The 13,243-nt window shown below is 48.7% G+C and overlaps 1 protein-coding gene across 1 annotated transcript in view; it reads left to right on the top strand.

Annotated features, from left to right (window-relative positions):
- LOC149367204 (uncharacterized) overlaps positions 1-13,243 on the top strand; it is a 77,170-nt gene that overhangs the window by 45,364 nt on the left and 18,563 nt on the right. The window contains exons 20-23 of the mRNA XM_089554523.1: positions 442-800; positions 1,316-7,354; positions 8,092-8,412; positions 10,505-10,670. Of these exons, the coding sequence (XP_089410649.1) occupies positions 442-800; positions 1,316-7,354; positions 8,092-8,412; positions 10,505-10,670 (6,885 nt within the window). The remainder of the gene's footprint in view (positions 1-441; positions 801-1,315; positions 7,355-8,091; positions 8,413-10,504; positions 10,671-13,243) is intronic.

The raw sequence follows: 13,243 nt of genomic DNA, 5'->3' as shown, positions 1-13,243 counted from the left end.
TTAGTTAGTTAGTTAGTTAGTTAGTTAGTTAGTTAGTTAGTTAGTTAGTTAGTTAGTTAGTTAGTTAGTTAGTTAGTTAGTTAGTTAGTTAGTTAGTTAGTTAGTTAGTTAGTTAGTTAGTTAGTTAGTTAGTTAGTTAGTTAGTTAGTTAAAAACACACCTCAAATGCCCTAGCTATGGGGTATTACATGAGGGATAGCGGTGACATATCGACATATCAAAAGGAAAACAAAATCACTTAATACAGTAGTATATTTTTTCAATTAATATCTTGAAATGTGAAATGGAGTGGAGCACGGCATCAGTGGGAACATCATTCCAGTCTTTTGCAGCCTGGATGAACGACAAACGTTGTTACCAACTATCACAACTCAAAGTGAATTAAGTTGGATGCATTTCGAGCTTCTCGAGATTGTTTTCTTTCCTTCGTACGCCTCGCAGTGGACCTCGACATGACTGACAAGCGACGCGTGCGCTACGAAGGTTCTGTGCGGTCGTTCTTCGTGGACGGATCCGTCAGCGGGTACACGCAGACCGGCGACAACTGGTCCACCAAGGCCGACGGCGAGTTCAGTCTCATGAGCGGCCGCCCGGAGAAGATGGGCTTCACGGCCAAGTTCCGCGACCTCTCGTCGGGCTCCCTGACCAAGTACAGCGGCGCGGCGTCCTTCCAGAACACCTTCCACCCGGCGCTCAACACCGAGCTGCAGTGGGACTGCCAGAAGACCGACGGTCAGCTGGAGAACTCGCTGCAGATCGTGAGAGGCGAGGGAGGCAAGAAGAGCGGCAACACCATCAAGGTGCGTGACGTCGAGGGCTCCTCGTTACCACCTCTGCGATCAGTTGTGTCGAGGCGTTGTTCAGCTAGGCCGCGCACAAGCGAAACTACAACTAAGCTTTCAAGACACTTTTTTTCTTCTTTCTTCAATCTCAATTTCACCAGACGCCACCACCCAAAAAGCTCCCTCGCGGGAATCGGCATCAAAGACATTTCATACTCGAAGTCCACATTCGAGTGGCACCTCCGTTTTGTATCGTAGTCTGTAAGAAATGTAGTGCATGGCGCACATACGTTTGTCGCTGACGAGCATGTAGGACTCGCATGTTACCTTGCATAGGGGTAAAGTAAATTAACCTTTCTTCCCCTTCCCTTTTCCCGGTGTGGAGTAGCAGGACAGGGCCATGTTACCACCGACCAACCTCTCCACCTTTTCCTCTCATTAAAATTACTTTCTCTAAATTAACCTGACATAGTATTCGTGAGAGCTGCCGAAAAAGCGTGTTTCAAATTGTTTCGTTATTCAATGTTTTGCAGATTCAGCAGATCGCCCGCTACACCGGAACTCTCGCTAACAACAACGCCGGTTTGTCGCTGAAGCTGAAGTATCCGCAGAAGCGCGTCGATTGGCAACTGGAGATGAAGCACGAAAACACGCCCCGAAGCCTAGTCAACCGCATGGACCTGACCTACTCTCCCGGACGGCAGATCAATACCGTCATTGACGTTTCGGTCGCTCCCGACGCGAAGGCCGACCTTCAGTTGAACTACCCCGGCCGCCAAATGAGGATGACCGGCAACTACCGCAGCAGCAGTCCAGATGAGTATCGCGGTGACGTGCTTTTGCAATGGAACTCGGACAAAAAGATCGAGGCATCTGGGACCTTCAAGCCGGGCTACGACAGGCGTCAGTACACTCCAAGCTTCGAGGCCGAAATTCGCATCCCTAACAAGCGCCCCGTCACTGTGAGCGGATCGCTCAGGGCGTCCAGAGGATACTACGCCGTCAGCGCCGCCTCTGAGTGCAGTCGCGGAAAGTTCGAACTGAGCGGTTCATACCGCTCTCCTCGAGCCTACAACCACAACATCGACATAAAGGTGAACACGCCACAAGATACTTACTCGGCGGCCGGAGACCTGAAGACGAGCTCGGGCAAGGTTGGTGCAACTGTCAGCCTCAAGCTTGGACGCCACCGCGACGTTTTGGCCAGTACAGAGATGTCGGCCTCCGCAGAAGGCAAGGCATTCAAGTTCGACTGCAAATGGGACGCCGCCCGCGACGCATCCAGGCGAGCTAGCATTAATGCCGAAGTCCGCCGAGTTCCTGGAGGATACAATGCGAATTTCGGGGTCAAGTGTCCCAAGCAGGACATTCGAGGAACTGTCTCCACAACGATCGAAGGAAGGGTCGGCTCCAACGGACCGCTTCGAGTCAGCAGCCGCGGTGACCTCGAGTGGATGCCACGTAAGAAGATGACGTACTCAACGAGCCTGGAATGGAACCCTGACTACAGGAGGCGTTCCCTCAGGGCGGACGCTCAGATCACGACGCCCTTCAGGATGCTCGACTCTTTCGGCGTCGTGCTGACGCACAACGATGACGGGCGCGAGTGGAACTCAGAAGCCAAGATGACCCTGCCACGAAACCGCGTCCTCGCCCTTTCCACCGACGGACTCTTCCAGTCCGACCGGGCCCGCAGGACAGCCCAGGCGACGGTGAGAATCCAGACGCCGTACAGCGGACAGTACATTCTCGAAGCCGTCCATGGAGCTACGTACTACGACACCAACAACAAGATTTCTCTGCGCTGGGACGAAGACAGGGTGATCTCGGCCGAAGCAAGCGGCGCCTACGGGCGTGGAATGCTTAAAGCGAAGGCTGAAGTGCTCACTCCAGTCCGAGGTTACGACAGGATGACCGCTTCTCTGGATCACGTTCATACCCCAGAGACCGTGAAATGCCAGGCCCTTGTGCAGTGGAGCAGTTACCAGAGAGTTACCCTGGATGTTGACGGTCAGCTGAACAGGAACGGTGTGAAAGCTGGTCTGGAAGGCAAGCTACGGCTTACAACACCTTTCCGGGGCGCCGAGTTGCTGACATCGCAGCTGAGCCTTAGCAATGACGTAAGGAACACTATCGCCGACATTGAAATTGCTCGCAACAGAGATAAGATTGCTGCCGGCCTCAAAATGTCTCTCATTAAGTCCCGCTACGACGTATCTCGTGAGATAAACATTCACCTGAAGAGCCCGGTATACGGATATGAAAACATTGAGGCTACTGGATCCTACTCCGCCGACATGGAAAAGTTCAAAGCGTTCGTCGGAGCAAACCTCCCATACGGCAAAAAGGCATCCGTACGCAGTGAAGGAAAGATTGCATCTGTCTCCGATTTCACGGCACTCCTTCATATCCATCTTCCTGTGCGAAACTACGAACGCATCAATTTGGAAGTTTCCCACGCAGCAACAAGCCGCAATGTGAAATCCACGGGTCATCTCACCGTCGGACCTTCGAAGTTCACAGTCGAGGCAAATGGAGACTACGTCTTCTACCAGGGTGGCCACGATATCACTGGAAAAATGCTCATAACTACGCCAGTTCGAGACTACCAACAGATAAGCATCGACCTCAAACACAAAAGGGTGGACCTCACCTACGACACCACCCTGCAGTGTACGAGCTCGAGGCCTGTGCTGAGCATAAACCACCACCTCACGATAAGGGACGTCGGCAACTTCGACCACAGCCTTGAGATTATTACTCCTCTTGCTCTCCTCCCAGTGCTCAATGTCAAAAACAAGAACCAGCTGCAGAGAGGCATGGCGTTCCACAGCAGCGAAGTTGAATGGCAAAACCGAAGGCGGTTGGCCCTGACCATGGACGCTTCTGTAAAGCAGACGCCCTATTTCAAGGACATTCAGGGTAAAATTGAACTTAACACTCCGTGGCGGGCCATGAGCATTGCTAGGCTAAATGCTAACTACAATTCCAACAACCAGGAAACCGTGAGCAAGATCAGTTCTGAATGGAATCACAGGAACTTTGTCACTATTGAGGGCACCCTCAAGAATCGCGGTTACTCCGTTGCAGAAGGTAGGCTAGCCCTCTCCAGCACAATAAGGCCGCTGCAAGCTATCACCATGAACGCAAAATACGATATCGCCACCCCGCAGAAGTCTGCAGAGGTCTCTCTGCAGTGGGACCCACGTCCCGACAGCATCGTCACACTTAGCGCCACTGCAACTGGGAAGCCTCGCGGTGCAGACATCGATTTGTCCCTAACCACTCCGTTCCGGAACTACGAGCGCATCCAGGTGCTAGGAAACGTGTTCTCTGACGAAACACTCTTCAAGGGGCAGGTGTCTCTCGCTTCACAATGGGAAAAGTACGAATTGACTGGGAACGTTAAGAACACTGGCTCTGGTTCAACCATCGAAGTAGGACTTACCACTCCTATTCGCGGCATGACGAAACAGAAACTGTACGGCGAATACACTCTCTACTCCAATAAAATAATCTCGAAGCTCAACGCTGAGTGGGAGGGAAAATTTATTACTGCTGAGTCGGAGCTACTGAAAACAGATAGTGAAGCAAAAGCAAGTCTGACTTTGAACACTCCATTCCAGACCGCCAGAAACGTACAGGTGGTCCTGGGCGGAAGCTCGAGCAACGGCGTGAAGTCGATTTCTGGAGTCGTACAGGTCGACAGGCAAAAGGTGGAACTGAATGGACAGCTAGATCTCGCCCGCCAAACGGTAAAGCTCGAGTTCCGAAGCCCTGTTGAGAGCATGGAGTCCATTGAACTTCAAGGAAACATTCAAGGAAACAGGCAAAGCAAGAAGGGCAATCTCTCCTTGCGCTGGTCTCGGGACGGCATCATCGAGCTTAAGACAGAGGCGGCTGCACCCTTGTCCTACGACGTGGTGCTCACTACTCCTTTCAGAGGATACCGCAAGCTTAGTCTGAGCTCTAACATTGATGTCGCCAGGGAGTCCAAAAGAGCCAACATTGCTCTAGAAAAAGAAGGCGAGAAAATTTCCCTGACAGCATCTGGCAAGTGCACGCAACGGGAGTCCAATGTAAACATCGATCTGTCAACACCTTTCAAAGGATTGGAGTTCATCAGAATCATTGGCGACCTCAAGGCAAACAGCATCAATGACATGAAGGGATCGCTAAGCCTAAAGTCTCCTATTTACCTCCTGGAGAACGTCGAACTGGTCACTGAGTACCAGAGACTCGACCAGCTCGCAAGGGTGTCGCTGATGGCCAAAGCTGACGCCTGGAAGTACGAAATGAGTGCCAAAAAAGTTAAAGGAGCCGATGTTTCGATGGAGGCTAACCTGTTGACTGAATACAATCCAGTTGGTGAAAAGAGCTCTACTTTGAAAATCAACATCAATTCCGAAGGTCTGAAAACGATAAATGGCGATTTCCTGCTCTCGCAAAACGGACGAGACCACTCTTTTTCGATGAATCTTAAAAACCGTGGTCCTTACGAAGGATCTATCAGAATTAACTGCCCGAACCTTCCCGGAAACACGGCTGCGATAAGCTACATTGTGAACGCTCCCAGTGCTTACTATGTCGATTTCAAGGCAACTGGCGAGTACGCCTTAAAGACGCACGTCATTGAGGGAAGCTTTGAGAATAAGATCACCGACATTGAGACTCAAGTAAGACTCAACTGCCCTTTCCTGAAACAAGGCGCGGCTGCTGGGCGTCTTCTCCTGTCATCTCGGAGCCCTAATGACGTCAAGGCTGTGCTCAGCGCAGGATTCGAGCGAGACATGCAAACCATCAGCATTGAAAGCAACTGGGGGCGCAGCAGGGTCAATGGTAAAATGGACGTTGAGTCGAGCTACGTGCCACGCCGTTTCCTCAAGGCCGAAGGTGTTATTACCACCAACCGTCAAGGAGGCAACCTCCTTTTTACTGTAGAAAACTCCCAGAACACCCACCGGCTTTCCGGAAATTGGAAACAAATTCCGGGAACCCTAGATGCAGAGATGACGGTTGATTCGCATTTGCTAAGCGAGCAGAACCTCAAGGGAAGTTTCAACTACAGGAACGACTACCGAAGTGGCCGCATTGAGAGTTCGCTCATCTTGTCTACACAGCGCAAGAGCCTCACATGCTTCATGGCTCTGTCGGCTCGAGACATAAACTCAATGGAGGCCAACGTAAAAATTGAAACACCTTTCGAGTTTCTGCGCTTCGCCCACGTCGATGCCAGTTTCAGTAACGTACAGAACAGGGCTATTGACTGGTCTTTCGCCGTGAAGTCTTCCGCCCCTTGGCTCCAGGACGCCGGCGTCTCTGGCAAGATGCGAAGGAAAGATGGATCCATAGAAGCCAACCTCCAAGGACGTCTTCCCGGTAGACAACTGCCGAACTTCGAGGCCACTTTGCTGTGTACTCACAACAAAGATCTTTCTATTATGGCACCTAAAATAACTGTCGTGCTTCCTGGCAGCAGGTACACAACAGAAGCCGATATCCGCCTTTATCCTCGCGACTATTCAGTTAGTGCAAGCCACGAGTGGAGCCCACGTCACAAGGTTGCTGCCACTCTTGCTATGAAGAAGTTAACTGGATCGTTCAGCGTGCAGGCGACCATGGCTACGCCCTTCAGGAACATGGAGCGCTTCGAGGCTAGCATGGAATGCGGCCGTGAAGGCGAGAAACGTACATTCCGTGCCACCTATAAGGACGCCAGAAACCAAATCTACGAGCTGCGGCACGCGAACAGCTACCACGAGCCACTCAACTTCCTCTTCGAGAATACTCTTGTCACACCCATCACAGGACTACGCTCTGCTGGTTTCAGGGTTCTGCAACAGAGCAGCCGATCTCGCTTGGTGACGAACCTTGAATGCAACCTTGAGGCAAAGAAGGCAGTTTTTAACCTTGACCACGACAAGAGGGACATGAAGGGCAACCTCATGCTGACAACTAGTGTTCCAAAGCTGCGCGATCTCAGAGCTACGTATGAACTTAGCCGGTACAAGGTTGCCGGGGATGTTAACGTAAACGACATGAATGTCCTAAAGGTCCAAGGTGCAGCTCAGTACGTGAAGAATCTCCAGGCTCACAAGTGCAACCTTGCCGTCAACGTCCCATCTCTTCGCGTCGATATTGGAGGAGAGTACATCCCTGTCAACTCCGGAAAGCAACTGATCGGCAAGTTCCAGTCAGCTAAACGTAGCATTGAACTGCAGACCCTGTGGCAGAACCAGGCTTCCAGCCTAGTCCATCAATTATCACTCAAGTGGGGCCAAGAACAGAGCGAGAAGTTCTCCTACGATATGAGGGTGGACCGTAGCGTGCGTCGTGACCTATCAAACAGGGACATTTCTTGCCAGATCAACTTCCCGCTGAGGTCCTTTGAAGTGCGCGCCAGCCAGAGCCAGAGGAAAAACATCAACAGCATGTCCTGCGAGCTCTTCTGGGACGCAGTTCGCGACCGTACCAAGCACGTGACTGTCGCTATGGAGCATCAGAACCTGAGCTCTAGGTCGGCCTGGGCCCACAAGATGTCGGCATCCCTGAAGCACCCAAAGCTTAACAAGGTAAAGTGTTTTCGTTTATGCGATGGAGAGCTTACATAATTCAGACAGACGACTTGGTTGTTCTTATTAGAAGCTGCTCAGAAAGGGCAGGCTACATTTCATATACTTGTAACGATGTGCCTGAGAAATGCTTATAACACTGTGTGGCTAATGCAGAGCACGTAACACAACTCTACGCCAATGAGGAAATCCCTTGAAGAGTAGGCAGTTTTTCAGCTAAATCTCTAGGTAGAATGTCTGAATGTATCACGTTTAGCCTTAGAAGCAGCACCGCCGCGATGGCTCAGTGGTTATGGTGCTCGGCTGCTGACCCGAAAGACGCGGGTTCGATCCCGGCCGAGGCGGTCGAATTTCTTTTGAGGAGAAATTCTAGAGGCCCGTGTACTGTGCGATGTCAGTGCACGTTAAAAAACCCAAGGAGGTCGAAATTTCCGGAGCCCTCCACTACGGCGTCTCTCATAGCCTTAGTCGCTTTGGGACGTTAAACCCCATAAACCAAGCCAAACCTTTCTTAGAAGCGATCTGGAACAGACGCATCAGGTTATTAGCCCATTTAAAAGCACTAAAGAGATAGGTCTCTCCGCTCAAAGCTTGGACTGCATTTAAAACGATGTCACCCTTGTTCGACATTACTATGAGCAGAGTGTCCTCTCAAGCTCCTCACAACTGCAGAAATCTGCAACATTTGCCCGTTGCTAGAAGACTAATAAACTCTGCACATGCCAACGCAAACGCAGGACATCACCATGCGCCTGGAAGGTTCCCTGAGCAGCGACGAGGTGCACGGCAAGACAGAACTTGAGTACTCGACCGACGCCCGCCACAATGTGATGCTGGAGGGTCGCCTCAAGAACCATGGCCGATCGCACATGAGCGCAGAGCTGACGGCGCGCCATCCCGTCTCTCTTATGGACATTCGAACTGTCGCTGAGCTCAGGAACACCCGAGACGAGGCCTCAGCCCATGTCACCGTGAACTACATGAATCGAAACCGCGAGATGCGAGTACAGGAGCTGAAGGCCTCGATACTCAAGCTACGCCAGGCCATAGACGTGCTGGTAAGTCATCACCATCATCAGCCTGACTAAGCCCACTGCAGGGCAAAGACCTCTCCAATTAACCCTGTCCTTTGCCAGCTGCGGCCACCGTGTCCCCGCAAATTTCTTAATCTCATCCGGCCACCTAACTTTCTGCCGCCCCCTGCTACGCTTGCCTTCTCTTGGAATCCACTCCGTTACCCTTAAGGTCCAGCGGTTATCTTGCCTCCGCATTACATGCACCGCCAAAGCCAATTTCTTCCTCTTCATTTCGACTAGGATGTCATTAACCCGCGTTTGTTCCCTCACCCACTCAACCCGCCTCCGTTCTTTTAACGTTACACCTATCATTTTTTCGTAAGTGACTGGACGCTACTCACCCAGTGCTACACGTTGTGTGTCTAATGCTTTAATGATGTACTCTCATGGGAGAACTGCTATTTCATAAACCGAGTCCGTGTAAACAATCGCAAAGGTTTGTCGCAAGTAGTCGAGGGCTGTTTTAAGGTACGATTTCAAGCGAGGAGGGAACCTCCGTCCACTCCCTGTGGCTGGCACTTGCACTATTCTCGCTTTCCGATCACATGCGAGAGAATACTTTTAGAGCAAGGAGCGAGGTTTGTTTAGGAACACTCGCAAAGAGAGAGAGAAACACTTTATTATGGCAAGTGTGTTTAGACCCCCCTTGGGCCCCTGGACCACCGCACGGTCCCACTCTACGTCGGAACGTTCGTGCGGTGCTTGTTCATGACGTCGGCCCCCCGAAGCACTGGTCGGAGAGCATCCAAGCGAAGGGTGCACTTCTCCGATATAAATATCGGCGTGCCTGCTGATTGACCTTGTCAAAGCAACCCCTCCCCCCCCCCCCCCCCCCCCTCCCTGCTTCGGCCCCGACCCGCAAAGCGCTGTCAAACACAAAGACAATGCCTTCCCCCGAAGGAAACAGTCGGCGATTCCCAACTGTTCTTGGTACTAACAGAGGCGCCCACCCCCACGGACACAGTGGGCGGGCCGCAGTGTTGTGCTATGAAGGCACCTTGATGGAAGCGACACGCGGAATGTTTAACGCACTAAGATTACAGGGCCACGGTGTCAGTGTTTACTGATTCTCTAAGTACAAATGGAATTCTACGTAAGCTTCCATCTACACTGATTCCTTTATTATTTAATACAAGTCACATTCGGTGCATGCATGACCCCACTTAGAGGTCAGGTGCCCCTCGTAAGCATTCCTAGAGCGGTAGACTTCGAAGATATCAGAAAAAGTTTCATTCTTGGAGATAATAATTTTATTGGAGTACCATCTTGCCCGTGTTCACACGTTTTATGACGTACCAACTTTTTTTCTATTAAATATCTGGAGCGCATAATCTTAATTGTTAGCATTTTTTTCTCATCGGTTACTAGATGCCTATTTTTCTTTTTCGCGTGTTACTTATGAGCTCTCTTTATCACCAGATGAATTTAATTTTCTGCTTTTTTAACATACAGCTCGTTTTTGTTTATCTTGCATTGGCTTTAAGCCCGGTCAAGCTCGGTCCGGGTTCTCTCTCTCTTTAATTCACCTTTTTTTTTCTTCTGTCAGATTTAATAAAAGGGTAAGAGGGCTAATTTCATTAATAACTGGAGCACAACCCTGCTGAAAAAAAGTTGTATGACGCAATAAACTCATACAGTTTGTCATACAAATATCATATACTTATCATACAAATCATAGAAAATTATTATACAAATGTCATACATGTCGAAATTTCCGGAGCCCTACACTACGGCGTCCCGCATAGCCTGAGTCGCTTTGGGACGTTGAACCACAAAAATCAAATCAAATCAACATTTGTAAAATTATCCAGTCATCATAGAGCTGTCATGGAATATCATACAAATTGTATGATATATCATACAAATTGTATGATATTCTATGATGAAGCCTCTATGAGGTTATTGCATCATAGAACTTTTTTTCAGCAGGGAGTGACGCTTCAGCCGTTGTGTGAAGGTTAGAAAATGAAATTGTATTCCCAGGCACGGGCGAGAAATGCTTTAAATGAACGTTCTTTCCATAAAGGTTAAATAAACCGCATACTTATCCTTTTCTCGGTGTCTTCTTCGACAGCTTCAGAGCGGTCGTGACCGCAACCAACTGAAGGGTGAGATGTACGACCGCGGCCAGGAGTTCGGAATGTCGCTCCAGCACCAGTTCAACGAGCTTCCGCCAACCAAGACCCACGTGCGCATCAACAAGAGGCACAGCAATATGGAGGTTGTCGTCACTGATTCAGGTGAGTTCCTGAGAGTTTGAGAGAGAGAGAGAGAGAGAGAGAGACTCTTTAATGAAATGCAGAGAATTTAGCCGGCGTTTAAAAATCGCTGGCATGCTACTCTGCGTAGGAAGGGGAATTTGGGAGATAAAGACAGAAGGAGAGCAGAGTGGAAGAGGTAAAAAAAAAACCCGAAGATAAAATGCGGCCATGAAATGGGTACTAAGGATGCAATGGCGAGTATTGATGTAACCTATGGAATGATGGAGCGCATAGTCCGACAAATGGGCTGACGAAGTTCACTGCATGAAGAATGCATGAAGGTAACGTGCAAGTGAATTTAGAGCTTATCGAGATGTCCAATGTCTCTTAAATATGCAAACAGAAAGTTCATTGCAAGTCTCTGTTGCCTAAGGCAGGCTAAGGGACCTAAAACTTCGTCCATTGTTAGGGGCACTGGGCAGAGCTTCTGCATGCAATGTTCATAGTACGCACGCTAGTTAGCATACGCAGGGCACACAAGTAGGATATGTTCCACAGTTTCTATCGAGGCACAATTGTCACAATGCGGACTGTTCGTTTGTCCAAAACGGTATCGCAAGCCGTTTGTACATGCAGAATTCAAGCGAAGTCGGTGATAAAGTGTTTCCAGTTGTCGAGGAATTCTGGGAGAGTCTTGATCTATGAGAGTTTGAGTCGGGCGTTCGTTTTATGGAACCCTTCTTTATGGGCATGCAGTATTACAAAGTTGTTTTGAAGGTAGCTTTTTCAGATTTATTTATTCATTTTTCATTCAAATACCCTAAGGGCCCACTTGGGGGCATTACACAGGGGGGGGGGGGGGGGGGGGGGGCAAATCAGAGCACAATTTTCAAAGGCAAAAAACCATTTCAGATGGTTAATACGTCAAGCTGAGAAAGAACATAACAACGTAAAAGCTCTTACAAAAATGCACAAATAACAAAGAAAGAGGACATACTGATTTGCGAGTGAGTGGTATAAAAAGCAAATCTGGTTACTCAAGACGCTGGGATTCCAGATAAGTTAGCAATTCGGACTGAAATAAGAAAAACTGGGTTATAGTAGCGATACTAGAGGGCAACTCATTCCATTCTTTTATTGACAAGGTTAAATGCGAATTCTTGTACTTTTCCGTCCGAGCGAAAATGGGGTTAACTTTGTAGATTGACAGCCATTATGCATGCTTCGCGACAACAGTGTTCAGAAACCCTCCGTTCGTCGCGGGAGGTCGAACAATTGGCAACGCTAGCATTCTCGCAACCTTTGTTTCCTTGAAGTCCTCAAACTACCCTCTCTCGCAGACAGACCTATCTTCGCGGCCTAATACCCTACATGGCTACGATCAAGTCGACATCTCCGCACAGGCGGCCTTCTTTGATTGCCCAGCATGAGATTGTGAGGTTGGAAGGGGCGCGCTTAAAGGGAGGGGGATGGTTAGAAAAGCGGGGATGCATAGCCCCATTCCATTTTCATTTCATTTCCATTAGATTCATAGGCATACACTGAACAGAACAGAAACTAATGCTGCTTGCTTCTCATAAAGCATAGTACATATACATCACCCGAAAGGAAACTAAAGATAAAATCTTCTTTTCCGTCCGTGGCAAATTCATATAACCCTCTGAAGAGAATGGAGATATTAAGTAATCGGTTAACCTTTAATACTGAGAAAATAAAGTACACCGTGTTTCACTCGCGCAGGAAGAACATGAACTACGATCATATATCTATAACTATCGACAACACGACTCTGCTGAGGGTGCCCCAATAGAAGTATCTTGGTGTCCTGTTCGCGTCTGATATGCACTGGAAAGAACAAATTAATAATGTTTGCTCCAAATTAGCCTATGGTTGTCACGTTTTACTAAAAGCCAGGGACTGCTTTGATCTTCCAGTTCTACGCGTTCTGTATTTCGCCTTTGTGCACAGTCAATTATCTTATTGCCTGGAAGCATGGGGTGGTACATATAAAACATACCTAGATCCTGTTTCTCGCCTTCAAAAACGAGCTATTCGTATGATAACTTATTCAAATAATACATACCCCAGCAGGCCACTCTTTCAGCAGCTTCGTAACTTACCCCTATCAATGGCATATAAACTGAAGATAGCTGAAATAGTAAACAATGTAATAAAATCTAACAACCCCCTGCCCCTTAGTTTATTTAGATTACCAGTGAAACAAACAAGAGCTGCAACTAGCAATCAATTTAATTTACCACCTTGTTACAATATGTACGGCCGGAGACTCCTAGAATACAGCGGAGCCCATGTGTGGAATGAAATCCCGAATGAAGTTAAAGAAAAAAATAACTTTTCGGCATCTTTAAAACACTATTTAATTTCCATGGAAATGTAGGAATCAATTGTGTGTGTTAACCTTGAAGTTTTTTATTTTACACGGTCTGCAGTAGTATTGTGCTTGTTTTGTTTTGGACCCCTCACTAGCCGTAAAGGCTATGGGTCCAACCAAGAGTTTCTGTACTGTTTCTAAGAATAAATAAATAAATAAATAAATAAATAAAGCACGTCAGTTCCCCAAGGAAAATGATTTTATGTCGAGCTTACTCGTG

This window comes from Amblyomma mixtum, chromosome 1 (assembly GCF_055824585.1).
Source record: "Amblyomma mixtum isolate Tamu chromosome 1, ASM5582458v1, whole genome shotgun sequence".
Classification (NCBI taxonomy): Eukaryota; Metazoa; Arthropoda; class Arachnida; order Ixodida; family Ixodidae; genus Amblyomma; species Amblyomma mixtum.
This window is presented reverse-complemented; position numbering and strand designations above follow the sequence as displayed.